This window comes from Salvelinus namaycush, chromosome 8 (genome assembly GCF_016432855.1).
Source record: "Salvelinus namaycush isolate Seneca chromosome 8, SaNama_1.0, whole genome shotgun sequence".
In the NCBI taxonomy this organism is placed as follows: domain Eukaryota; kingdom Metazoa; phylum Chordata; class Actinopteri; order Salmoniformes; family Salmonidae; genus Salvelinus; species Salvelinus namaycush.
In genome coordinates, this window is record NC_052314.1 from 6,447,030 (window position 1) to 6,473,891 (window position 26,862).

At 50.1% G+C, this 26,862-nt stretch overlaps 1 protein-coding gene across 1 annotated transcript in view; it reads left to right on the forward strand.

The window, feature by feature from the left end:
• Nucleotides 1–4,206: 4,206 nt before the first annotated feature.
• LOC120051680 (potassium/sodium hyperpolarization-activated cyclic nucleotide-gated channel 2-like) overlaps nt 4,207–26,862 on the forward strand; it is a 58,244-nt gene continuing 35,588 nt past the window's right edge. Inside the window, exon 1 of the mRNA XM_038998571.1 lies at nt 4,207–4,847. Within this exon, the coding sequence (XP_038854499.1) occupies nt 4,207–4,847 (641 nt within the window). The remainder of the gene's footprint in view (nt 4,848–26,862) is intronic.

The following is a 26,862-nucleotide window of genomic DNA, read 5'->3' on the forward strand; positions in this document are numbered from 1 at the left end:
CTAAAGCAGTTCAATCTATAGCCTTATGGGCCCTGGTCTAAAGCACTGCACTCTATAGCCTTATGGGCCCTGGTCTAATGCAGTTCACTCTATAGCCTTATGGGCCCTGGTCTAAAGCAGTTCAATCTATAGCCTTATGGGCCTTGGTCTAAAACAATGTACTCTATAGCCTTATGGGCCTTGGTCTAAAGCAGTTCAATCTATAGCCTTATGGGCCCTGGTCTAAAGCAGTTCAATCTATAGCCTTATGGGCCCTGGTCTAAAGCAGTTCACTCTATAGCCTTATGGGCCTTGGTCTAAAGCAGTTCAATCTATAGCCTTATGGGCCCTGGTCTAATGCAGTTCACTCTATAGCCTTATGGGCCCTGGTCTAATGCAGTTCAATCTATAGTCTTATGGGCCCTAGTCTAAAGCAGTTCAATCTATAGCCTTATGGGCCCTGGTCTAAAGCAGTTCAATCTATAGCCTTATGGGCCCTGGTCTAAAGCAGTTCACTCTATAGCCTTATGGGCCCTGGTCTAATGCAGTTCAATCTATAGTCTTATGGGCCCTAGTCTAAAGCAGTTCAATCTTTAGCCGTATGGGCCCTGGTCTAAAGCAGTTCACTATATAGCCTTATGGGCCCTGGTCTAATGCAGTTCACTATATAGCCTTATGGGCCCTGGTCTAAAGCAGTTCAATCTATAGCCGTATGGGCCCGGTCTAAAGCAGTTCACTCTATAGCCTTATGGGCCCTGGTCTAAAGCAGTTCACTATATAGCCTTATGGGCCCTGGTCTAAAGCAGTTCACTATATAGCCTTATGGGCCCTGGTCTAAAGCAGTTCAATCTATAGCCTTATGGGCCCTGGTTTAAAGCAGTTCAATATATAGCCTTATCGGCCCTGGTCTAAAGCAGTTCACTCTATAGTCTTATGGGCCCTGGTTTAAAGCAGTTCACTATATAGCCTTATGGGCCCTGGTCTAATGCAGTTCACTATATAGCCTTATGGGCCCTGGTCTAAAGCAGTTCACTCTATAGCCTCATCATGGGCCCTGGTCTAAAGCAGTTCACTTTATAGGGAATGTAGGGTGTCATTTGGGATGCACCCTAAATCCTCATATCTTCCATCCAGACCAACTGGCAGCAGTACAACTGAAGGGGGCACTATTTTCCCATAGATATTACATTATATTTGTATTTTTTTAATTTGCAAAAATTTCTACAAACCTGTTTTTACGTTTTCATTATGGGGTATTGTGTGTAGATTGATGAGGGGGGGAGGGGGGAAACAATATTTAATACATTTTAGAATAAGGCTGTAACATAACAAAATGTGTAAAAAGTCAAGGGGTCTGAATACTTTCTGAATGCTCTGTACCTAGGTAATAGGGTAACATTTGGGATGCAGCCTTAGTCTGGAATGAGATCATCAGGGATAACACCACCACAGCCTCTTCAGTGTTCTCAGGGTGGAGTCCCAAATGGCACCCTATAAGCTATATAGTACACTACTTTAGACCAGGGCCCTATTCCCTATATAGTACACTACTTTAGACCAGGGCCCTATTCCCTATATAGTACACTACTTTAGACCAGGGCCCTATTCCCTATATAGTACACTACTTTAGACTAGGGCCCTATTCCCTATATAGTACACTACTTTAGACTAGGGCCCTATTCCCTATATAGTGCACTACTTTAGACCAGGGCCCTATTCCCTATATAGTGCACTACTTTAGACTAGGGCCCTATTCCCTATATAGTACACTACTTTAGACCAGGGCCCTATTCCCTATATAGTACACTACTTTAGACCAGGGCCCTATTCCCTATATAGTACACTACTTTAGACCAGGGCCCTATTCCCTATATAGGGCACTATTTTAGACCAGGGCCCTATTCCCTATATAGTACACTACTTTAGACCAGGGCCCTATTCCCTATATAGTACACTACTTTAGACCAGGGCCCTATTCCCTATATAGTGCACTACTTTAGACCAGGGCCCTATTCCCTATATAGTGCACTACTTTAGACCAGGGCCCTATTCCCTATATAGTACACTACTTTAGACCAGGGCCCTATTCCCTATATAGTACACTACTTTAGACCAGGGCCCTATTCCCTATATCGTGCACTACTTTAGACCAGGGCCCTATTCCCTATATAGTGCACTACTTTAGACCAGGGCCCTATTCCCTATATAGTACACTACTTTAGACCAGGGCCCTATTCCCTATATAGTACACTACTTTAGACCAGGGCCCTATTCCCTATATAGGGCACTACTTTAGACCAGGGCCCTATTCCCTATATAGTACACTACTTTAGACCAGGGCCCTATTCCTTATATAGTACACTACTTTAGACCAGGGCCCTATTCCCTATATAGTACACTACTTTAGACCAGGGCCCTATTCCCTATATAGTACACTACTTTAGACCAGGGCCCTATTCCCTATATAGCGCACTACTTTAGACCAGGGCCCTATTCCCTATATAGTACACTACTTTAGACCAGGGCCCTATTCCCTATATAGTACACTACTTTAGACCAGGGCCCTATTCCCTATATAGTACACTACTTTAGACCAGGGCCCTATTCCCTATATAGCGCACTACTTTAGACCAGGGCCCTATTCCCTATATAGTACACTACTTTAGACCAGGGCCCTATTCCCTATATAGTACACTACTTTAGACCAGGGCCCTATTCCCTATATAGTACACTACTTTAGACCAGGGCCCTATTCCCTATATAGTACACTACTTTAGACCAGGGCCCTATTCCCTATATAGCGCACTACTTTAGACCAGGGCCCTATTCCCTATATAGTACACTACTTTAGACCAGGGCCCGATTCCCTATATAATGCACTACTTTAGACCAGGGCCCTATTCCCTATATAGTACACTACTTTAGACCAGGGCCCTATTCCCTATATAGGAAGCACACTGTGGAATATGGTGCCATTTGGGAGGCAGACAATGTAGTTCTGTATGACCTGCAGGGGGGTGGGGTCAATTCCATTTCAGTTCAGTGAATTCAGGAAGTAAACTGAAAATTCCAATTCCAAAATGTCTCTATCTTCCTGTTTTATATAGACTGAATTGAAATGGAATTGACCCCACACCTTCTGACCATTGTATAGTTGTCACCTGCATACAACCATTTCACTTTCCCCATGATTTCAAACCAATGAAAGTGCAGTGTGGAAAGTAACACTTGCTTGAATAATTATGGTCAATATTGCGTAACTGTTCAATTATAAGCCTAAAGACAATGGGCTGTTTAGCGTGTGGGTAGCCTATAGTTTATCATTTACAACAACAACAAATTCTGTCATCAGCTACCGCAGGGAGTTTATAAATCATATCCTCCATAATCCTGCCTGGACTGGGACGCTGAGTGCATGTGCTGTCCTGTCTATCCTCGTGCAGCGCTCCTATGGCAACCCGATAAATTAGCCCCATTAATATCCACGTTATTAGAGAGCGCTACAGGGATGGAACGGTGATGTCAGCGCACACACTAGCCAGCGGTCTTTGAATGCAAGCTGGTGAGGACTGACTGACTGCGTGGAAGGAAGCGTGTCATTCTTTTCCTATTGACAGCTAAGCTAGCCGGGGATATAATATTTGGGGAGGAGGAGAATCAGAAGAGAGATCATGCTTTGTCATTGAGGACCTCAGTTTAGCCACCAGCCAGCATCCATACTCACTGTCTCCGGCTGGCACGTCCGACGCTCAGAGCAGTCAGCATACAGGAAGCATCAGCACCCCGATCTGTTGTCATCATCTAGGCTACACTCTGATTTAGGCAATACCTGGATACCTGGACGTCATTCATCGATTTACTGGTCATGCACCCTAATATGACGGTCGCGCCGAAGCGGTACAAACTGTTGCAACCGGGGGAGCAGGAAGCAGCACGTTCCAAGTGTCAAGTAAGATTTGACCTGTTCCTGTCCTGCTGCAGAACGCTGTCACTGCTTTTGGAATCCTGAGCCGTTTGAGTTGATGAAATATATGATTTGTTATCATCACAGCTCATATATTCTTGTTTCTTTTTCAAACGCGTTTTATTTTGTAGCCCAGGCTAGTGAGCGTCTGTGTCATCCTTTCTTCAATAGGCCTACCCATAATGGATAGGTTTCATTCTTCCATGCGCAAAAGGCTGTACAGCTTGCCGCAAAACATTGGCCAAAGAGGCTCTGTCTCTGTGATGATTGACGACGGAGGAGAATACGGTGGTGGCGACAAGGACACAAAGAAGAAAAGTGCCGGTATCAGGCTGAAGCCTCTTCTCCTTCCTGGATCTCCATCCCCCGCCAGCAGCTCTAACAGAAACAGAGACAGGGACCACAAGAGCGGAACCGCCGGAGACTTGGAAACGGACGTTGCCGTTAAGACCAACTTAAACGGGGACTGTCGTCTTTTTAGAGGTAGCCGCTCTTCCATCACTGGTCGGCACACTCTTGGGTCAGATCCAGCGGAGCAGCGGAGGCTGATCCCCGAGGTAGACGCCGGCGCTAACGAGGAGAGTTACCCCGGAGGAGAGACTGGTTCTGGGGCCGAACAGGGAGCGCAGGATTCCGTTGGTCGCAGTGCTAGCGCACACCGCCGCTCGTCCGTCTTCGATCAGTCCACTTTAATCAAGTTAGAAGGAACCGAACCGATCATGCCAGACGAAGTAGAGCAGTTGTATCGGGCGGGTTTCATGCACCGGCAGTTCGGAGCGATGCTTCAACCAGGAGTCAACAAGTTCTCTCTGAGAATGTTGGGGAGCGAGAGGGCCGTGGAGCACGAGAGGGAACGCGTGAAGTCTGCAGGATTCTGGATCATTCATCCGTACAGTGATTTTAGGTAATTTGTTCAGAAAATCTGTATCAATCATTGTTGATCAATTTGATTGATCTATTGGTTAATTGATTGAGTGTCTGGTTAGATTAGGCCTCTCAGAGTTTACATATCCTATCCAATACATTATTATGATAAAAAAATATATACTATCTGGCTAAGTGTAAGCTCAGTTTGGCTAAGAAAATACATGTTTGTGGTGTTATCAAAGTACAAATGTACTGTTTGGATATCTTAGCTCATATTAAGCTCTTAGGGGTTTAATTGTACCCTCTGACCTATTGGTTCTTGTCTGGGTTGGCAATTGGTCCAAAGTAAAGGTCAAAGATACATACCAGTCAAATTTAAATACAGTATTTAGATTTGACTGCTGGCATGCATATTTATTTTGCAGTTCCAGTCATATTCACATCCCACTAATACTACTGGCATGCATATTCATATCCCACTAATACTGCTGGCATGCATATTCATATCGCACTAATACTGCTGGCATGCATATTCATATCCCACTAATACTGCTGGCATGCATATCCATATCCCACTAATACTGCTGGCATGCATATTCATATCCCACTAATACTGCTGGCATGCATATCCATATCCCACTAATACTGCTGACATGCATATTCATATCCCACTAATACTGCTGGCATGCATATTCATATCCCACTAATACTGCTGGCACTGATATTTTATGCTCAGTTTTTTTAATGGCTCAATAAGGATATGTCATTTGGCCACAAAATGTCTAGTCCTGTGTGTGTGTGTGTGTGTGTGTGTGTGTGTGTGTGTGTGTGTGTGTGTGTGTGTGTGTGTGTGTGTGTGTGTGTGTGTGTGTGTGTGTGTGTGTGTGTGTGTGTGTGTGTGTGTGTGTTCGTGTGTGTGTGTGTGCGTGTGTGCATGTGTGCCTGTGTGTGTTTATAGAAAGAGAGATCCGGTCCCGCAACTGTTAATATTAATATTTATGGATCATTCTGAAAGAGACCTATTTGACCTTGTTAACAAGCAGGCCTTTGTATGGTAATAACCATACCCTTTTCCCCAAAAATATATTATTTAACAAAGCTATTCCAGTAAGTTGTGATATAAGCAATAGATACAACATCCCTTTTGAATTTAGCACCTAAATATCTGTTATTGTTCTGAGGGGGAGCAAGGAGAAACACATGTCTTCCTACTGGAGAGTCAATTGGACTAAGCGAGGGTAGCTCAAGAAGTTGAGGTCTGGTTCCACCTCGAAACAGCATGACAGTTCCAGAAGGACTAGCATCAAAGACTTTTGGAGAACTCGCTGGCTGTATCAACCCTTCTGCATTCAAAAAGTTGACTCATCAGTAGGATATGATTATAAAATCAGTTCTTTAAAAAAAACATACACTTGTTTCTATACAGAATATCCTAATTGTTACAAACGAAATGCCTACGCTGGGAGAAAAAAATTCTGTTTATATATATGAATGAAAACGCGATGAACACTTGTCTATGAAAAGCAGATACTTTTGTAGGAATCTTATCAATGTTACAGCTACAAATGAAAATCAGATTGAAGCCACCAAAACGGGAGATGATATAATGAGGAGTGAATTTCCAAACTGAAGGTGTATTCTTTAAGGGAACACTGAAACAAGTCCGTTTGTTCCAGCATTCTATCTTTTCGTCATCACACACATAACATTTTTTTTTTTCTTGTATCACTTTAACCTTGAGTTCCCTCTCTCTCTGCTCTAACATCAGGACATTTACACTGGCCTGTAGTATCCTATCTTTCTGATGTGAGTCACAGTGGGGTTTTTCCACTCATCTGAATTATACTTTTTTTTATCATTTAGTGAGGCCATGGGATTACAGAGAGAGAGAGTGCAGCAGGCCGGCCGATAGAGTTAGGTCGGGGCTTTTTGAAATGGGGTAATCAAAATAGGTTAACATGACCGTTCAAAATATTAGAAGCACACATCAGGTGGGATTATGACCACACAATTAGTCTAATGTGAGGGTGTTTGGAGGGAGGGGGAGGACAGGGGAAGGTAGGAGTGGGAGGGGGGGCACTAACCACTCACAACTCAACTGTAGAGTGATTGAAATGATGTGAGAGTGGGAAATCAGGACAGGACGCTAACTACACAGTCATCATGCCAGCTGTCCGCGCAGCTCTGACGTGAGTTTAAGCTGTGACATAATGATATGTGTTGTTTTGAGGTTAAAGTAAAACCTTACCACTGCTGTCTCAGGATAACAGCTGGTGTGCGATGTCTAATCAAACCACATTTTATTTGTAAAATGCGCCAAATACAACAGGTGTAGACCTTACATTGAGGTGCTTACTTACAAGCCCCTAACCAACAATGCCGTTTTTAGAAAAACACCCCCCAAAAATGTATAAATAAAAGTAACAAATAATTAAACAGCAGCAGTAAAATAACAATAGTGAGACTATATACAGGGGGTACCGGTACAGAGTCAATGTGCGGGGGCACCGGTTAGTCGAGGTAATTGAGGTAATATGTACATGTAGGTAGAGTTATTAAAGTGACTATGCATAGATAATAACAGAGAGTAGCAGGGGCGGCAATGCAAATAGTCTGGGACTTTAATACAGGCAAACTTAAATCCGTTTTACCTCATTTCTACCAGCACGTCACAGAGGTGGCAGGTAGCCTAGTGGTTAGAGCGTTTGACTTGTAACCGGAAGGTTGCAAGATTGAATCCCCGAGCTGCCAAGGTAAAAATCTGTCATTCTCCCCCTGAACAAGGCAGTTAATTAACCCACTGTTCCTAGGCCGTCATTGAAAATAGGTATTAGTTCTTAACTGACCTGCCTAGTTAAATAAAGGTAATAAAATAAATAAAGTGCAACCAGAGGGAAAAAACCTCAAGACCACCTTTACTCCACACACAGAGATGCATACAAAGCTCTCCCTCGTCCTCCATTTGGCAAATCTGACCATAATTCTATCCTCCTGATTCCTGCTTACAAGCAAAAACTAAAGCAGGAAGTACCAGAGACTCGCCCAATACGGAAGTGGTCAGATGACGCGGATGCTAAGCTACAGGACTGTTTTGCTAGCACAGACTGGAATATGTTCCCGGGATTCATCAAATGGCATTGAGGAGTATATCACCTCAGTCATCGGCTTCATCCATAAATGCATCGACGAAGTCATCCCCACAGTGACCATATGTACATATCCCAACCAGAAGCCATGGATTACAGGCAACATCCGGATCGAGCTAAAGGCTAGAGCTACCGCTTTCAAGGAGCTGGACACCAGTCCGGATGCTTATAAGAAATCCCACTATGCCCTCAGACGAACCATCAAACAAGCAAAGCGTCGTTACAGGATTAAGATTGAATCCCTCTACTCTGGCTCTGACTCTCGTCGGATGTGGCTGGGCTTGAAAACTATTACGGACTACAAAGGGAAACCCAACCACGAGCTGCCCAGTGACGCGAGCCTACCAAACGAGCTAAATGCCTTTTATGCTCGCTTCGAGGCAAGCAACACTGAAGCATGCATGAGAGCCCCAACTGTTCTGGATGACTGTGTGATAACGCTCTCGGTAGCCGATGTGAGCAAGACCTTTAAACAGGTCAACATTCACAAAGCCGCGGGGCCAGACGGATTACCAGAACGTGTACTCAAAGCATGCGCGAACCACCTGGCAAGTGTCTTCACTAATATTTTCATCCTCTCCCTGACCCAGTCTGTAATACCAACATGTTTTAAGTAGACCACCATAGTCCCTGTGCCCAAGGAAGCGAAGGTAACCTGCCTAAATGATTACCGCCCCGTAGCACTCACGTCGGTAGCCATGAAGTGCTTTGAAAGGCTGGTCATTGCTCACATCAACAGCATTCTCCCGGATACCCTAGACCCACTCCAATTTGCATACCGCCCCAACAGATCCACAGATGACGCAATCTCAATCGCACTCCACACTGCCCTTTCCCACCTGGGCAAAAGGAACACCTATGTGAGAATGCTGTTCATTGACTACAGCTGAGCGTTCAACACCATAGTGCCCACAAAGCTCATCACTAAGCTAAGGGTCCCTGGGACTAAACACCTCCCTCTGCAACTGGATCCTGGGCTTCCTGATGGGCCGTCCCCAGGTGGTAAGGGTAGGCAACAGCACATCTGCTACGCTGATCCTCAACACTGGGGCTCCCCAGGGGTGCGTGCTCAGTCCCCTCCTGTACTCCCTGTTCACCCACGACTGCGTGGCCGTGCACGACTCCAACACCGTCATTAAGTTTGCTGACGACACAACAGTGGTAGGCCTGATCACCGACAACGATGAGACAGGGAGGAGGTCAGAGACCTGGCACCACAACAACCTCTCCCTCAATGTGAGCAAAACAAAGGAGATGATCGTGGACTACAGGAAAAGGCGGGCCGAACAGGTCCCAATTAACATTGACAGGGCTGTAGTGGAGCCGGTCGAGAGTTTCAAGTTCCTTGGTGTCCACATCACCAACAAACTATCATGGTCCAAACACAGCAAGACAGTCATGAAGAGGGCACGAATACACCTTTTCCCCCTCAGGAGACTGAAAAGATTTGGGTCCCCAGGTTTGGGACCCAGATCCTCAAAGAGTTCCTAGGATCAAAAGGCTCCTTAACAATTAACCAAATGGCCACCAGATTATTTAAATTGACACCCCCCCACCCCCCTCCATTAGTTTTTTTACACTGCTGCTACTCGCTGTTTATTATCTATGCATAGTCACTTCACCCCTACCTGCATGTACAAATTACCTCAACTAACCTGTACCCCCACACATTGACTCGGTACTGGTACCCCCTCCCCTCGTTGTTATTTTATTGTGTTACCTTTTATTTTATTTTTTACTTTAGTTTATTTGGTAAATATGGTTCAAGTAAAACCTTACCACTGCTGTCTCAGGATGGTAGGGTAGTTAGGTGGTTAAAGTAAAACCTTACCACTGCTGTCTCAGGATGGAAGGGTAGTTAGGGGGTTAAAGTAAAACCTTACCACTGCTGTCTCAGGATGGAAGGGTAGTTAGGGGGTTAAAGTAAAACCTTACCACTGCTGTCTCAGGATGGAAGGGTAGTTAGGGGGTTAAAGTAAAACCTTACCACTGCTGTCTCAGGATGGACGGGTAGTTAGAGTATTTAGGAGGTTAAAGTAAAACCTTACCACTGCTGTCTCAGGATGGAGTTAGTTAGTGACATCATGATGATGTAGCTAGTGCGGAAGTATCTTTTGTAAATAACTGTGAGTGACAATCATCTAAAAACGATTTGAAATACTGGTATTGTGGACCTACTTCGTTTCTTATATGATTATCCTTTTCAATTTGAGGAAAAAGTCATTTCGATAATTTCCACTGTGTACAAAATTCCAATGCAAAGATTTAGGTCTCAGCCTCAGTTTCATTTGTGCATATCTAGGCTAACTGATTGATTTATGGCATGAACCTTCCACACACTGCTGGCTGGGTCAATCCACACAGACAGCAGAACCAGACCATCTGCCTGGGTCAATCCACACAGATAGCAGAACCAGACCATCTGGCTGGATCAATCCACAGAAACAGCAGAACCAGACCATCTGGCTGGGTCAACCCACACAGATGGACCATAGAACCAGAACATCTGGCTGGGTCAACCCACACAGATGAACTGTAGAACCAGACCATCTGGCTGGATCAATCCACACAGATAGACAGCAGAACCAGACCATCTGGCTGGGTCAATCCACACAGATAGCAGAACCAGACCATCTGGCTGGGTCAATCCACACAGATGGACCATAGAACCAGACCATCTGGCTGGGTCAACCCACACAGATGAACTGTAGAACCAGACCATCTGGCTGGGTCAACCCACACAGATAGCAGAACCAGACCATCTGGCTGGATCAATCCACACAGATAGCAGAACCAGACCATCTGGCTGGGTCAATCCACACAGATAGCAGAACCAGACCATCTGGCTGGGTCAACCCACACATATGAACTGTAGAACCAGAACATCTGTCTGGGTCAATCCACACAGATGAACTGTAGAACCAGACCATCTGGCTGGGTCAATCCACACAGATGGACCATAGAACCAGATCATCTGGCTGGGTCAATCCACACAGATGAACTGTAGAACCAGAACATCTGGCTGGGTCAATCCACACAGATAGCAGAACCAGACCATCTGGCTGGGTCAATCCACACAGATAGCAGAACCAGACCATCTGGCTGGATCAATCCACACAGATAGCAGAACCAGACCATCTGGCTGGGTCAACCCACACAGATAGCAGAACCAGACCATCTGGCTGGGTCAACCCACACAGATAGCAGAACCAGACCATCTGGCTGGATCAATCCACACAGATAGCAGAACCAGACCATCTGGCTGGATCAACCCACACAGATAGCAGAACCAGACCATCTGGCTGGATCAATCCACACAGATAGCAGAACCAGACCATCTGGCTGGGTCAACCCACACAGATAGCAGAACCAGACCATCTGGCTGGATCAATCCACACAGATAGCAGAACCAGACCATCTGGCTGGGTCAACCCACACAGATGGACCATAGAACCAGATCAGCAGATCAACATATCTCGTTCTAGAGATTGGTATTGGTAGAGAGGGGCACCGTTGATTTTCCTACTGCAACAACAATGTGTTTATAATGCACATTGTTGAAGAAAAGTTTCAAATGAAATCACGCTGCCAGATTACAACTAGGTTTATGGTAAATGTTGTACACTTCGCCCTGCAAGGTACGCTAAAGGGCTTTTCACACTACTTAACTGAGTTGAGCCAAATCAAGCTGTACTGAGCTGGCCTGGTTACACATCCACCGTAGTTGCTGGATCTGTGCTGAAAAGGATCATGTGAAAAGAACATATCTGAGCCATGATAGAGAGCCATGGTTGCACCGTCGATCTGTTAACATTACTGAGTTGGTTGCCGGTCAGCCTTTGAGCTTCCTTTCTATAGGTGGGGTCCTGCTACTAGGCAACCAGACTGAATGAATGTTAATGTGGGCTGTGGGAGCTTAGATCCCTCTCTGTCTCTGTCTCTGTCTCTGTCTCTGTCTCTGTCTCTGTCTCTGTTTCTGTCTCTGTCTCTGTCTCTGTCTCTGTCTCTGTCTCTGTCTCTGTCTCTGTTCTGTCTCTGTCTCTGTCTCTGTCTCTGTTCTGTCTCTGTTCTGTCTCTGTCTCTGTCTCTGTCTCTGTCTCTCTCTCTGTCTCTCTCTCTCTCTGTCTCTGTCTCTGTCTCTGTCTCTGTCTCTGTCTCTGTCTCTGTCTCTGTCTCTGTTCTGTCTCTGTCTCTGTTCTGTCTCTGTCTCTGTCTCTGTCTCTGTCTCTGTCTCTGTCTCTGTCTCTGTTCTGTCTCTGTCTCTGTTCTGTCTCTGTCTCTGTCTCTGTCTCTGTTCTGTCTCTGTCTCTGTCTCTGTCTCTGTCTCTGTTCTGTCTCTGTCTCTGTTCTGTCTCTGTTCTGTCTCTGTTCTGTCTCTGTTCTGTCTGCTCTGTCAACTAGTAGAGAACATTACAGATAAGTATCCAACACAGTTATGATCCCTTTCTGTTCTGATTGATCTAAGCTTCTTTTCATCTATTTTACATCACTTTTCCCCCCCCACTTTGCCCTGGAACTCTTCTCTCGGTCTCTCCTGTACTCTCTGACCTCTCTCCACCTGACCCACATAAACATCAACCCCCCGGGACAAGGAGAGAGACGTACCTATAATACTGACATTCCACCTGTTTACCCTATTTGCTGAAAGCATCAGATAAATAAGTTGTAGGTTTGAGTTCCGTGTGGACCACAAGGTTTTAGGTTTGATTCCTGTGTGGACCACAAGGTTTTAAGTTTGATTCCTGTGTGGACCACAAGGTTTTAGGTTTGATTCCTGTGTGGACCACAAGGTTTTAGGTTTGATTCCTGTGTGGACCACAAGGTTTTAAGTTTGATTCCTGTGTGGACCACAAGGTTTTAGGTTTGATTCCTGTGTGGACCACAAGGTTTTAGGTTTGATTCCTGTGTGGACCACAAGGTTTTAGGTTTGATTCCTGTGTGGACCACAAGGTTTTAGGTTTGATTCCTGTGTGGACCACAATGTTTTAGGTTTGATTCCTGTGTGGACCACAAGGTTTTAAGTTTGATCCCTGTGTGGACCACAAGGTTTTAGGTTTGATTCCTGTGTGGACCACAAGGTTTTAGGTTTGATTCCTGTGTGGACCACAAGGTTTTAGGTTTGATTCCTGTGTGGACCACGAGGTTTTAGGTTTGATTCCTGTGTGGACCACAATGTTTTAGGTTTGATTCCTGTGTGGACCACAAGGTTTTGGGTTTGATTCCTGTGTGGACCACAAGGTTTTAGGTTTGATTCCTGTGTGGACCACAAGGTTTTGGGTTTGATTCCTGTGTGGACCACAAGGTTTTAGGTTTGAGTTCCGTGTGGACCACAAGGTTTTAGGTTTGATTCCTGTGTGGACCACAAGGTTTTAGGTTTGATTCCTGTGTGGACCACAAGGTTTTGGGTTTGATTCCTGTGTGGACCACAAGGTTTTGGGTTTGATTCCTGTGTGGAACACAAGGTTTTAGGTTTGATTCCTGTGTTGACCACAAGGTTTTAGGTTTGATTCCTATGTGGACCACAAGGTTTTAGGTTTGATTCCTGTGTGGACCACAAGGTTTTAGGTTTGATTCCTGTGTGGACCACAAGGTTTTAGGTTTGATTCCTGTGTGGACCACAAGGTTTTAGGTTTGATTCCTGTGTGCACCACAAGGTTTTGGGTTTGATTCCTGTGTGGAACACACGGTTTTGGGTTTGATTCCTGTGTGGACCACAAGGTTTTGGGTTTGATTCCTGTGTGGACCACAAGGTTTTGGGTTTGATTCCTGTGTGGACCACAAGGTTTTGGGTTTGATTCCTGTGTGGACCACAAGGTTTTAGGTTTGATTCCTGTGTGGACCACAAGGTTTTGGGTTTGATTCCTGTGTGGACCACAAGGTTTTGGGTTTGGAGTGGAGTGGAGTGTCCAACAGGGCTAGTGGTTCTAGCTGGACAGCAGGTGGATGTGGGGTGTCCAACAGGGCTAGTGGTTCTAGCTTGACAGCAGGTGGATGTGGAGTGTCCAACAGGGCTAGTGGTTCTAGCTGGGCAGCAGGTGGATGTGGAGTGTCCAACAGGGCTAGTGGTTCTAGCTGGACAGCAGGTGGATGTGGAGTGTCCAACAGGGCTAGTGGTTCTAGCTGGACAGCAGGTGGATGTGGAGTGTCCAACAGGGCTAGTGGTTCTAGCTGGACAGCAGGTGGATGTGAAGTGTCCAACAGGGCTAGTGGTTCTAGCTGGACAGCAGGTAGATGTGGAGTGTCCAACAGGGCTAGTGGTTCTAGCTGGACAGCAGGTAGATGTGGAGTGTCCAACAGGGCTAGTGGTTCTTGCTGGACAGCAGGTGGATGTGGAGTGTCCAACAGGGCTAGTGGTTCTAGCTGGGCACCAGGTGGATGTGGAGTGTCCAACAGGGCTAGTGGTTCTAGCTGGACAGCAGGTGGATGTGGAGTGTCCAACAGGGCTAGTGGTTCTAGCTGGACAGCAGGTGGATGTGGAGTGTCCAACAGGGCTAGTGGTTCTAGCTGGGCAGCAGGTGGATGTGGAGTGTCCAACAGGGCTAGTGGTTCTAGCTGGACAGCAGGTGGATGTGGAGTGTCCAACAGGGCTAGTGGTTCTAGCTGGACAGCAGGTGGATGTGGAGTGTCCAACAGGGCTAGTGGTTCTAGCTGGGCAGCAGGTGGATGTGGAGTGTCCAACAGGGCTAGTGGTTCTAGCTGGACAGCAGGTGGATGTGGAGTGTCCAACAGGGCTAGTGGTTCTAGCTGGACAGCAGGTGGATGTGGAGTGTCCAACAGGGCTAGTGGTTCTAGCTGGACAGCAGGTGGATGTGGAGTGTCCAACAGGGCTAGTGGTTCTAGCTGGACAGCAGGTGGATGTGGAGTGTCCAACAGGGCTAGTGGTTCTAGCTGGACAGCAGGTGGATGTGGGGTGTCCAACAGGGCTAGTGGTTCTAGCTGGACATCAGGTGGATGTGGAGTGTCCAACAGGGCTAGTGGTTCTAGCTGGGCAGCAGGTGGATGTGGAGTGTCCAACAGGGCTAGTGGTTCTAGCTGGACAGCAGGTGGATGTGGAGTGTCCAACAGGGCTAGTGGTTCTAGCTGGGCAGCAGGTGGATGTGGAGTGACCAACAGGGCTAGTGGTTCTAGCTGGGCACCAGGTGGATGTGGAGTGTCCAACAGGGCTAGTGGTTCTAGCTGGACAGCAGGTGGATGTGGAGTGTCCAACAGGGCTAGTGGTTCTAGCTGGACAGCAGGTAGATGTGGAGTGTCCAACAGGGCTAGTGGTTCTAGCTGGACATCAGGTGGATGTGGAGTGTCCAACAGGGCTAGTGGTTCTAGCTGGAAGGGAGGTGGATGTGGAGTGTCCAACAGGGCTAGTGGTTCTAGCTGGACAGCTGTTAGATGTGGAGTGTCCAACAGGGCTAGTGGTTCTAGCTGGACAGCAGGTGGATGTGGAGTGTCCAATAGGGCTAGTGGTTCTAGCTGGACATCAGGTGGATGTGGAGTGTCCAACAGGGCTAGTGGTTCTAGCTGGACAGCAGGTGGATGTGGAGTGTCCAACAGGGCTAGTGGTTCTAGCTGGACAGCAGGTAGATGTGGAGTGTCCAACAGGGCTAGTGGTTCTAGCTGGGCAGCAGGTGGATGTGGGGTGTCCAACAGGGCTAGTGGTTCTAGCTGGACAGCAGGTGGACGTGGAGTGTCCAACAGGGCTAGTGGTTCTAGCTGGACAGCAGGTGGATGTGGAGTGTCCAACAGGGCTAGTGGTTCTAGCTGGGCAGCAGGTGGATGTGGAGTGTCCAACAGGGCTAGTGGTTCTTGCTGGACAGCAGGTGGATGTGGAGTGTCCAACAGGGCTAGTGGTTCTAGCTGGGCACCAGGTGGATGTGGAGTGTCCAACAGGGCTAGTGGTTCTAGCTGGACAGCAGGTGGATGTGGAGTGTCCAACAGGGCTAGTGGTTCTAGCTGGACAGCAGGTGGATGTGGAGTGTCCAACAGGGCTAGTGGTTCTAGCTGGACAGCAGGTGGATGTGGATTGTCCAACAGGGCTAGTGGTTCTAGCTGGACAGCAGGTGGATGTGGAGTGTCCAACAGGGCTAGTGGTTCTAGCTGGACAGCAGGTGGATGTGGGGTGTCCAACAGGGCTAGTGGTTCTAGCTGGACATCAGGTGGATGTGGAGTGTCCAACAGGGCTAGTGGTTCTAGCTGGGCAGCAGGTGGATGTGGAGTGTCCAACAGGGCTAGTGGTTCTAGCTGGACAGCAGGTGGATGTGGAGTGTCCAACAGGGCTAGTGGTTCTAGCTGGACAGCAGGTGGATGTGGGGTGTCCAACAGGGCTAGTGGTTCTAGCTGGACAGCAGGTGGACGTGGAGTGTCCAACAGGGCTAGTGGTTCTAGCTGGACAGCAGGTGGATGTGGAGTGTCCAACAGGGCTAGTGGTTCTAGCTGGGCAGCAGGTGGATGTGGAGTCTCCAACAGGGCTAGTGGTTCTTGCTGGACAGCAGGTGGATGTGGAGTGTCCAACAGGGCTAGTGGTTCTAGCTGGGCACCAGGTGGATGTGGAGTGTCCAACAGGGCTAGTGGTTCTAGCTGGACAGCAGGTGGATGTGGAGTGTCCAACAGGGCTAGTGGTTCTAGCTGGACAGCAGGTGGATGTGGAGTGTCCAACAGGGCTAGTGGTTCTAGCTGGACAGCAGGTAGATGTGGAGTGTCCAACAGGGCTAGTGGTTCTAGCTGGACATCAGGTGGATGTGGAGTGTCCAACAGGGCTAGTGGTTCTAGCTGGAAGGGAGGTGGATGTGGAGTGTCCAACAGGGCTAGTGGTTCTAGCTGGACAGCAGGTAGATGTGGAGTGTCCAACAGGGCTAGTGGTTGTAGCTGGACAGCAGGTGGATGTGGAGTGTCCAATAGGGCTAGTGGTTCTAGCTGGACATCAGGTGGATGTGGAGTGTCCAACAGGGCTAGTGGTTCTAGCTGGACAGCAGGTGGATGTGGAGTGTCCAACAGGGCTAGTGGTTCTAGCTGGACAGCAGGTAGATGTGGAGTGTCCAACAGGGCTAGTGGTTCTAGCTGGGCAGCAGGTGGATGTGGAGTGTCCAACAGGGCTAGTGGTTCTAGCTGGACAGCAGGTGGACGTGGAGTGTCCAACAGGGCTAGTGGTTCTAGCTGGACAGCAGGTGGATGTGGAGTGTCCAACAGGGCTAGTGGTTCTAGCTGGACAGCAGTTGGATGTGGAGTGTCCAACAGGGCTAGTGGTTCTTGCTGGACAGCAGGTGGATGTGGAGTGTCCAACAGGGCTAGTGGTTCTAGCTGGGCACCAGGTGGATGTGGAGTGTCCAACAGGGCTAGTGGTTCTAGCTGGACAGCAGGTGGTTGTGGAGTGTCCAACAGGGCTAGTGGTTCTAGCTGGACAGCAGGTGGATGTGGAGTGTCCAACAGGGCTAGTGGTTCTAGCTGGAAGGGAGGTGGATGTGGAGTGTCCAACAGGGCTAGTGGTTCTAGCTGGACAGCAGGTAGATGTGGAGTGTCCAACAGGGCTAGTGGTTCTAGCTGGACAGCAGGTGGATGTGGAGTGTCCAATAGGGCTAGTGGTTCTAGCTGGACATCAGGTGGATGTGGAGTGTCCAACAGGGCTAGTGGTTCTAGCTGGACAGCAGGTGGATGTGGAGTGTCCAACAGGGCTAGTGGTTCTAGCTGGACAGCAGGTAGATGTGGAGTGTCCAACAGGGCTAGTGGTTCTAGCTGGACAGCAGGTAGATGTGGAGTGTCCAACAGGGCTAGTGGTTTTAGCTGGACAGCAGGTGGATGTGGAGTGTCCAATAGGGCTAGTGGTTCTAGCTGGACATCAGGTGGATGTGGAGTGTCCAACAGGGCTAGTGGTTCTAGCTGGACAGCAGGTGGATGTGGAGTGTCCAACAGGGCTAGTGGTTCTAGCTGGACAGCAGGTGGATGTGGAGTGTCCAACAGGGCTAGTGGTTCTAGCTGGACAGCAGGTAGATGTGGAGTGTCCAACAGGGCTAGTGGTTCTAGCTGGGCAGCAGGTGGATGTGGGGTGTCCAACAGGGCTAGTGGTTCTAGCTGGACAGCAGGTGGACGTGGAGTGTCCAACAGGGCTAGTGGTTCTAGCTGGACAGCAGGTGGATGTGGAGTGTCCAACAGGGCTAGTGGTTCTAGCTGGGCAGCAGGTGGATGTGGAGTGTCCAACAGGGCTAGTGGTTCTAGCTGGGCACCAGGTGGATGTGGAGTGTCCAACAGGGCTAGTGGTTCTAGCTGGACAGCAGGTGGATGTGGAGTGTCCAACAGGGCTAGTGGTTCTAGCTGGACAGCAGGTGGATGTGGAGTGTCCAACAGGGCTAGTGGTTCTAGCTGGGCAGCAGGTGGATGTGGAGTGTCCAACAGGGCTAGTGGTTCTAGCTGGACAGCAGGTGGATGTGGAGTGTCCAACAGGGCTAGTGGTTCTAGCTGGACAGCAGGTGGATGTGGGGTGTCCAACAGGGCTAGTGGTTCTAGCTGGACAGCAGGTGGATGTGGAGTGTCCAACAGGGCTAGTGGTTCTAGCTGGACAGCAGGTGGATGTGGAGTGTCCAACAGGGCTAGTGGTTCTAGCTGGGCAGCAGGTGGATGTGGAGTGTCCAACAGGGCTAGTGGTTCTAGCTGGACAGCAGGTGGATGTGGAGTGTCCAACAGGGCTAGTGGTTCTAGCTGGACAGCAGGTGGATGTGGAGTGTCCAACAGGGCTAGTGGTTCTAGCTGGACAGCAGGTGGATGTGGAGTGTCCAACAGGGCTAGTGGTTCTAGCTGGACAGCAGGTGGATGTGGAGTGTCCAACAGGGCTAGTGGTTCTAGCTGGACAGCAGGTGGATGTGGGGTGTCAGACAGGGCTAGTGGTTCTAGCTGGACATCAGGTGGATGTGGAGTGTCCAACAGGGCTAGTGGTTCTAGCTGGGCAGCAGGTGGATGTGGAGTGTCCAACAGGGCTAGTGGTTCTAGCTGGACAGCAGGTGGATGTGGAGTGTCCAACAGGGCTAGTGGTTCTAGCTGGGCAGCAGGTGGATGTGGAGTGACCAACAGGGCTAGTGGTTCTAGCTGGGCACCAGGTGGATGTGGAGTGTCCAACAGGGCTAGTGGTTCTAGCTGGACAGCAGGTGGATGTGGAGTGTCCAACAGGGCTAGTGGTTCTAGCTGGACAGCAGGTAGATGTGGAGTGTCCAACAGGGCTAGTGGTTCTAGCTGGACATCAGGTGGATGTGGAGTGTCCAACAGGGCTAGTGGTTCTAGCTGGACAGCAGGTGGATGTGGAGTGTCCAACAGGGCTAGTGGTTCTGGCTGGACAGCAGGTAGATGTGGAGTGTCCAACAGGGCTAGTGGTTCTAGCTGGACAGCAGGTGGATGTGGAGTGTCCAACAGGGCTAGTAGTTCTAGCTGGACATCAGGTGGATGTGGAGTGTCCAACAGGGCTAGTGGTTCTAGCTGGACAGCAGGTGGATGTGGAGTGTCCAACAGGGCTAATGGTTCTAGCTGGACAGCAGGTGGATGTGGAGTGTCCAACAGGGCTAGTGGTTCTAGCTGGACAGCAGGTGGATGTGGAGTGTCCAACAGGGCTAGTGGTTCTAGCTGGGCAGCAGGTGGATGTGGAGTGTCCAACAGGGCTAGTGGTTCTAGCTGGACAGCAGGTGGATGTGGAGTGACCAACAGGGCTAGTGGTTCTAGCTGGACAGCAGGTGGATGTGGGGTGTCCAACAGGGCTAGTGGTTCTAGCTGGACAGCAGGTGGATGTGGAGTGTCCAACAGGGCTAGTGGTTCTAGCTGGACAGCAGGTGGATGTGGAGTGTCCAACAGGGCTGGTGGTTCTAGCTGGACAGCAGGTGGATGTGGAGTGACCAACAGGGCTGGTGGTTCTAGCTGGACAGCAGGTGGATGTGGAGTGTCCAACAGGGCTAGTGGTTCTAGCTGGGCAGCAGGTGGATGTGGAGTGACCAACAGGGCTAGTGGTTCTAGCTGGGCAGCAGGTGGATGTGGAGTGTCCAACAGGGCTAGTGGTTCTAGCTGGACAGCAGGTGGATGTGGAGTGTCCAATAGGGCTAGTGGTTCTAGCTGGGCAGCAGGTGGATGTGGAGTGTCCAACAGGGCTAGTGGTTCTAGCTGGACAGCAGGTGGATGTGGAGTGTCCAACAGGGCTAGTGGTTCTAGCTGGACAGCAGGTGGATGTGGAGTGTCCAACAGGGCTAGTGGTTCTAGCTGGACAGCAGGTGGATGTGGAGTGTCCAACAGGGCTAGTGGTTCTAGCTGGACAGCAGGTGGATGTGGAGTGTCCAACAGGGCTAGTGGTTCTAGCTGGACAGCAGGTAGATGTGGAGTGTCCAACAGGGCTAGTGGTTCTAGCTGGACAGCAGGTAGATGTGGAGTGTCCAACAGGGCTAGTGGTTCTAGCTGGACAGCAGGTGGATGTGGAGTGTCCAACAGGGCTAGTGGTTCTAGCTGGACAGCAGGTGGATGTGGAGTGTCCAACAGGGCTAGTGGTTCTAGCTGGACAGCAGGTGGATGTGGAGTGACCAACAGGGCTAGTGGTTCTAGCTGGACAGCAGGTGGATGTGGAGTGTCCAACAGGGCTAGTGGTTCTAGCTGGACAGCAGGTGGATGTGGAGTGACCAACAGGGCTAGTGGTTCTAGCTGGACAGCAGGTAGATGTGGAGTGTCCAACAGGGCTAGTGGTTCTAGCTGGGCAGCAGGTGGATGTGGAGTGACCAACAGGGCTAGTGGTTCTAGCTGGGCAGCAGGTGGATGTGGAGTGTCCAACAGGGCTAGTGGTTCTAGCTGGACAGCAGGTGGATGTGGAGTGTCCAATAGGGCTAGTGGTTCTAGCTGGGCAGCAGGTGGATGTGGAGTGTCCAACAGGGCTAGTGGTTCTAGCTGGACAGCAGGTGGATGTGGAGTGTCCAACAGGGCTAGTGGTTCTAGCTGGACAGCAGGTGGATGTGGAGTGTCCAACAGGGCTAGTGGTTCTAGCTGGACAGCAGGTGGATGTGGAGTGTCCAACAGGGCTAGTGGTTCTAGCTGGACAGCAGGTGGATGTGGAGTGTCCAACAGGGCTAGTGGTTCTAGCTGGACAGCAGGTGGATGTGGGGTGTCCAACAGGGCTAGGGGTTCTAGCTGGACAGCAGGTGGATGTGGAGTGTCCAACAGGGCTAGTGGTTCTAGCTGGACAGCAGGTAGATGTGGAGTGTCCAACAGGGCTAATGGTTCTAGCTGGACAGCAGGTGGATGTGGAGTGTCCAACAGGGCTAGTGGTTCTAGCTGGACAGCAGGTGGATGTGGAGTGTCCAACAGGGCTAGTGGTTCTAGCTGGACAGCAGGTGGATGTGGAGTGTCCAACAGGGCTAGTGGTTCTAGCTGGACAGCAGGTGGATGTGGAGTGACCAACAGGGCTAGTGGTTCTAGCTGGACAGCAGGTAGATGTGGAGTGTCCAACAGGGCTAGTGGTTCTAGCTGGACAGCAGGTGGATGTGGAGTGTCCAACAGGGCTAGTGGTTCTAGCTGGACAGCAGGTGGATGTGGAGTGTCCAACAGGGCTAGTGGTTCTAGCTGGACAGCAGGTGGATGTGGAGTGACCAACAGGGCTAGTGGTTCTAGCTGGACAGCAGGTGGATGTGGAGTGTCCAACAGGGCTAGTGGTTCTAGCTGGACAGCAGGTGGATGTGGAGTGACCAACAGGGCTAGTGGTTCTAGCTGGACAGCAGGTAGATGTGGAGTGTACAACAGGGCTGGTGGTTCTAGCTGGGCAGCAGGTGGATGTGGAGTGTCCAACAGGGCTAGTGGTTCTAGCTGGACAGCAGGTGGATGTGGAGTGTCCAACAGGGCTGGTGGTTCTAGCTGGACAGCAGGTGGATGTGGAGTGTCCAACAGGGCTAGTGGTTCTAGCTGGACATCAGGTGGATGTGGAGTGACCAACAGGGCTAGTGGTTCTAGCTGGACAGCAGGTGGATGTGGAGTGTCCAACAGGGCTAGTGGTTCTAGCTGGACAGCAGGTGGATGTGGGGTGTCCAACAGGGCTAGGGGTTCTAGCTGGACAGCAGGTGGATGTGGAGTGTCCAACAGGGCTAGTGGTTCTAGCTGGACAGCAGGTAGATGTGGAGTGTCCAACAGGGCTAATGGTTCTAGCTGGACAGCAGGTGGATGTGGAGTGTCCAACAGGGCTAGTGGTTCTAGCTGGACAGCAGGTGGATGTGGAGTGTCCAACAGGGCTAGTGGTTCTAGCTGGACAGCAGGTGGATGTGGAGTGACCAACAGGGCTAGTGGTTCTAGCTGGACAGCAGGTGGATGTGGAGTGACCAACAGGGCTAGTGGTTCTAGCTGGACAGCAGGTGGATGTGGAGTGTCCAACAGGGCTAGTGGTTCTAGCTGGACAGCAGGTGGATGTGGAGTGACCAACAGGGCTAGTGGTTCTAGCTGGACAGCAGGTAGATGTGGAGTGTCCAACAGGGCTGGTGGTTCTAGCTGGGCAGCAGGTGGATGTGGAGTGTCCAACAGGGCTAGTGGTTCTAGCTGGACAGCAGGTGGATGTGGAGTGTCCAACAGGGCTGGTGGTTCTAGCTGGACAGCAGGTGGATGTGGAGTGTCCAACAGGGCTAGTGGTTCTAGCTGGACAGCAGGTGGATGTGGAGTGTCCAACAGGGCTAGTGGTTCTAGCTGGACAGCAGGTGGATGTGGAGTGTCCAACAGGGCTAGTGGTTCTAGCTGGACAGCAGGTGGATGTGGAGTGTCCAACAGGGCTAGTGGTTCTAGCTGGACATCAGGTGGATGTGGAGTGACCAACAGGGCTAGTGGTTCTAGCTGGACAGCAGGTGGATGTGGAGTGTCCAACAGGGCTAGTGGTTCTAGCTGGACAGCAGGTGGATGTGGGGTGTCCAACAGGGCTAGGGGTTCTAGCTGGACAGCAGGTGGATGTGGAGTGTCCAACAGGGCTAGTGGTTCTAGCTGGACAGCAGGTAGATGTGGAGTGTCCAACAGGGCTAATGGTTCTAGCTGGACAGCAGGTGGATGTGGAGTGTCCAACAGGGCTAGTGGTTCTAGCTGGACAGCAGGTGGATGTGGAGTGTCCAACAGGGCTAGTGGTTCTAGCTGGACAGCAGGTGGATGTGGAGTGACCAACAGGGCTAGTGGTTCTAGCTGGACAGCAGGTGGATGTGGAGTGACCAACAGGGCTAGTGGTTCTAGCTGGACAGCAGGTGGATGTGGAGTGTCCAACAGGGCTAGTGGTTCTAGCTGGACAGCAGGTGGATGTGGAGTGACCAACAGGGCTAGTGGTTCTAGCTGGACAGCAGGTAGATGTGGAGTGTCCAACAGGGCTGGTGGTTCTAGCTGGGCAGCAGGTGGATGTGGAGTGTCCAACAGGGCTAGTGGTTCTAGCTGGACAGCAGGTGGATGTGGAGTGTCCAACAGGGCTGGTGGTTCTAGCTGGACAGCAGGTGGATGTGGAGTGTCCAACAGGGCTAGTGGTTCTAGCTGGACAGCAGGTGGATGTGGAGTGTCCAACAGGGCTAGTGGTTCTAGCTGGACAGCAGGTGGATGTGGAGTGTCCAACAGGGCTAGTGGTTCTAGCTGGACAGCAGGTGGATGTGGAGTGTCCAACAGGGCTAGTGGTTCTAGCTGGACAGCAGGTGGATGTGGAGTGTCCAACAGGGCTAGTGGTTCTAGCTGGACAGCAGGTGGATGTGGAGTGTCCAACAGGGCTAGTGGTTCTAGCTGGACAGCAGGTGGATGTGGAGTGTCCAACAGGGCTAGTGGTTCTAGCTGGACAGCAGGTGGATGTGGAGTGTCCAACAGGGCTAGTGGTTCTAGCTGGGCAGCAGGTGGATGTGGAGTGTGCAACAGGGGCTAGTGGTTCTAGCTGGACAGCAGGTGGATGTGGAGTGTCCAACAGGGCTAGTGGTTCTAGCTGGGCAGCAGGTGGATGTGGAGTGTCCAACAGGGCTAGTGGTTCTAGCTGGACAGCAGGTGGATGTGGGGTGTCCAACAGGGCTAGTGGTTCTAGCTGGACAGCAGGTGGATGTGGAGTGTCCAACAGGGCTAGTGGTTCTAGCTGGACAGCAGGTGGATGTGGAGTGTCCAACAGGGCTAGTGGTTCTAGCTGGACAGCAGGTGGATGTGGATTGTCCAACAGGGCTGGTGGTTCTAGCTGGACAGCAGGTGGATGTGGAGTGTCCAACAGGGCTAGTGGTTCTAGCTGGACAGCAGGTGGATGTGGAGTGTCCAACAGGGCTAGTGGTTCTATCTGGACAGCAGGTAGATGTGGAGTGTCCAACAGGGCTAGTGGTTCTAGCTGGACAGCAGGTGGATGTGGAGTGTCCAACAGGGCTAGTGGTTCTAGCTGGACAGCAGGTGGATGTGGAGTGTCCAACAGGGCTAGTGGTTCTAGCTGGACAGCAGGTGGATGTGGGGTGTCCAACAGGGCTAGTGGTTCTAGCTGGACAGCAGGTGGATGTGGAGTGTCCAACAGGGCTAGTGGTTCTAGCTGGACAGCAGGTGGATGTGGAGTGTCCAACAGGGCTAGTGGTTCTAGCTGGACAGCAGGTGGATGTGGAGTGTCCAACAGGGCTAGTGGTTCTAGCTGGACAGCAGGTGGGTGTGGGGTGTCCAACAGGGCTAGTGGTTCTAGCTGGACAGCAGGTGGACGTGGAGTGTCCAACAGGGCTAGTGGTTCTAGCTGGACAGCAGGTGGATGTGGAGTGTCCAACAGGGCTAATGGCAGTAAAGTACAGTCTGTTTTTTGGGCCGGCCGACCAGCTGTTCGTCCCTGTCCTGTAACAGTGACAGACAGACAGCAGTCAGAAACAGCAGAGTGACATGTGCAGCAGAGCCAGAGCAGAGAGGTTAAAGGGGAAATCCGGGATTCGGATCTACATTTTTCGACTTTGAAATTAATTATAAATAGCCATTGATTGTTGAAGAATATAACTTATAAATGCCTCATGAGCTTTAGTTTAACGGTCGTACGGCATCATAACCCATATTATAAACTTGTTTTACTTCATTGTTTGTAAACACTGTATAGCTTCAAAACATGGTTGAAAAACTATACGGTCAGTCCATCCATCCATAGCTTTGACTGTCTATGAATTTGAGAGTGAGCCCAATCACTTAGCTATTTACTAAAACAAGTAGCAGTGCCGGGCTGACCAGTCGGTTGTTTTTACAATCCCAGATTGCCTCATTAATGCTAACAACTCTAACATCTGGCTGGTGAGGGCAGACTCCTGGAGATGACATGGATTCCTGAGAGATAACGCTGGGATTTATCCACCAGAGAGGAGAAAGAGCAATTAGGACCAGTGTGTCACAGCACTGCAGAGAGAGAGAGGGCAGAGAGGGGGAGAGAGAGGGTGAGAGAGAGAGAGAGAGAGAGAGAGAGATATGAACAGAGAGAGAGGGGAAGAGGGGGATAGAGGCAGAGAGGGGGAGAGAGAGAGAGAGAGAGAGGGATATGAACAAAGAGAGAGGGGAAGAGGGGGATAGAGGCAGAGAGGGGGAGAGAGAGAGAGCGAGAGAGGGATATGAACAGAGAGAGAGGGGAAGAGAGGGGGAGAGGCAGAGAGAGAGCAACAGGCAGATGATCAGAGAGAGAGAGTAGGATGGAGAGAGAGAGTGGGATGAGAGAGAGTGGGATGGAGAGAGAGCGAGGGATGGATGGAGAGAGAGAGAGGGATGGAGAGAGAGGTTGGGATGGAGAGAGAGTGGGTTGGAGAGAGAGAGTAGGATGGAGAGAGAGAGTAGGATGGAGAGAGAGAGAGGGATGGAGAGAGAGTTGGATGGAGAGTGAGAGGGATGGAGAGAGCGAGAGGGATGGAGAGAGAGAGGGGGATGGAGAGAGAGTTGGATGGAGAGAGGGAGTAGGATGGAGAGAGAGAGAGGGATGGAGAGAGAGTTGGATGGAGAGCGAGAGGGATGGATAGAGAGTGGGATGGAGAGAGAATGGGTTGGAGAGAGAGTAGGATGGAGAGAGGGAGTAGGATGGAGAGAGAGAGGGGGATGGAGAGAGAGTTGGATGGAGAGCGAGAGGGATGGATAGAGAGTGGGATGGAGAGAGAATGGGTTGGAGAGAGAGAGTGGGATGGAGAGAGAGTGCGATGGAGAGAGAGAGTGCGATGGAGAGAGAGAGTGGGATGGAGAGAGAGAGTGGGATGGAGAGAGATAGTGTGATGGAGAGAGAGAGGGATGGAGAGAACGAGAGGGATGGAGAGAGAGAGTGGGTTGGAGAGAGAGAGTAGGATGGAGAGAGAGAGTTGGATGGAGAGAGAGTGGGATGGAGAGAGAATGGGTTGGAGATAGAGAGTAGGATGGAGAGAGTAGGATGGAGAGAGGGAGAGTAGGATGGAGAGAGAGAGAGAGAGAGGGATGGAGAGAGAATGGGTTGGAGAGAGAGAGTAGGATGGAGAGAGAGAGTGGGATGGAGAGAGAGGGATGGAGAGAGAGAGAGAGAATGGGATGGAGAGAGATAATGGGATGGAGAGAGAGAGTAGGATGGAGAGAGAGAATGGGATGGAGAGAAAGTGGGTTGGAGAGAGAGAGAGTAGGATGGAGAGAGAGAGTAGGGTGGAGAGAGAGAGTAGGATGAGAGAGAGAGGGATGGAGAGATAGAGAGGATGAGAGAGAGAGTGGGATGGAGAGAGAATGGGATGGAGAGAGAGCGAGGGATGGATGGAGAGAGAGAGTGATGGAGAGAGAGAGAGTGGGATGGAGAGAGAGAGAGAGAGAGAGCGAGAGGGATGGAGAGAGAGAGAGAGAGGGCTGGAGAGAGAGAGAGGGATGGAGAGAGAGATGGATGGAGAGAGAGAGAGAGAGGGATGGAGAGAGAGAGAGAGAGGGATGGAGAGAGAGAGAGAGAGAGGGATGAGAGAGAGAGAGAGAGGGATGGAGAGAGAGAGAGAGAGG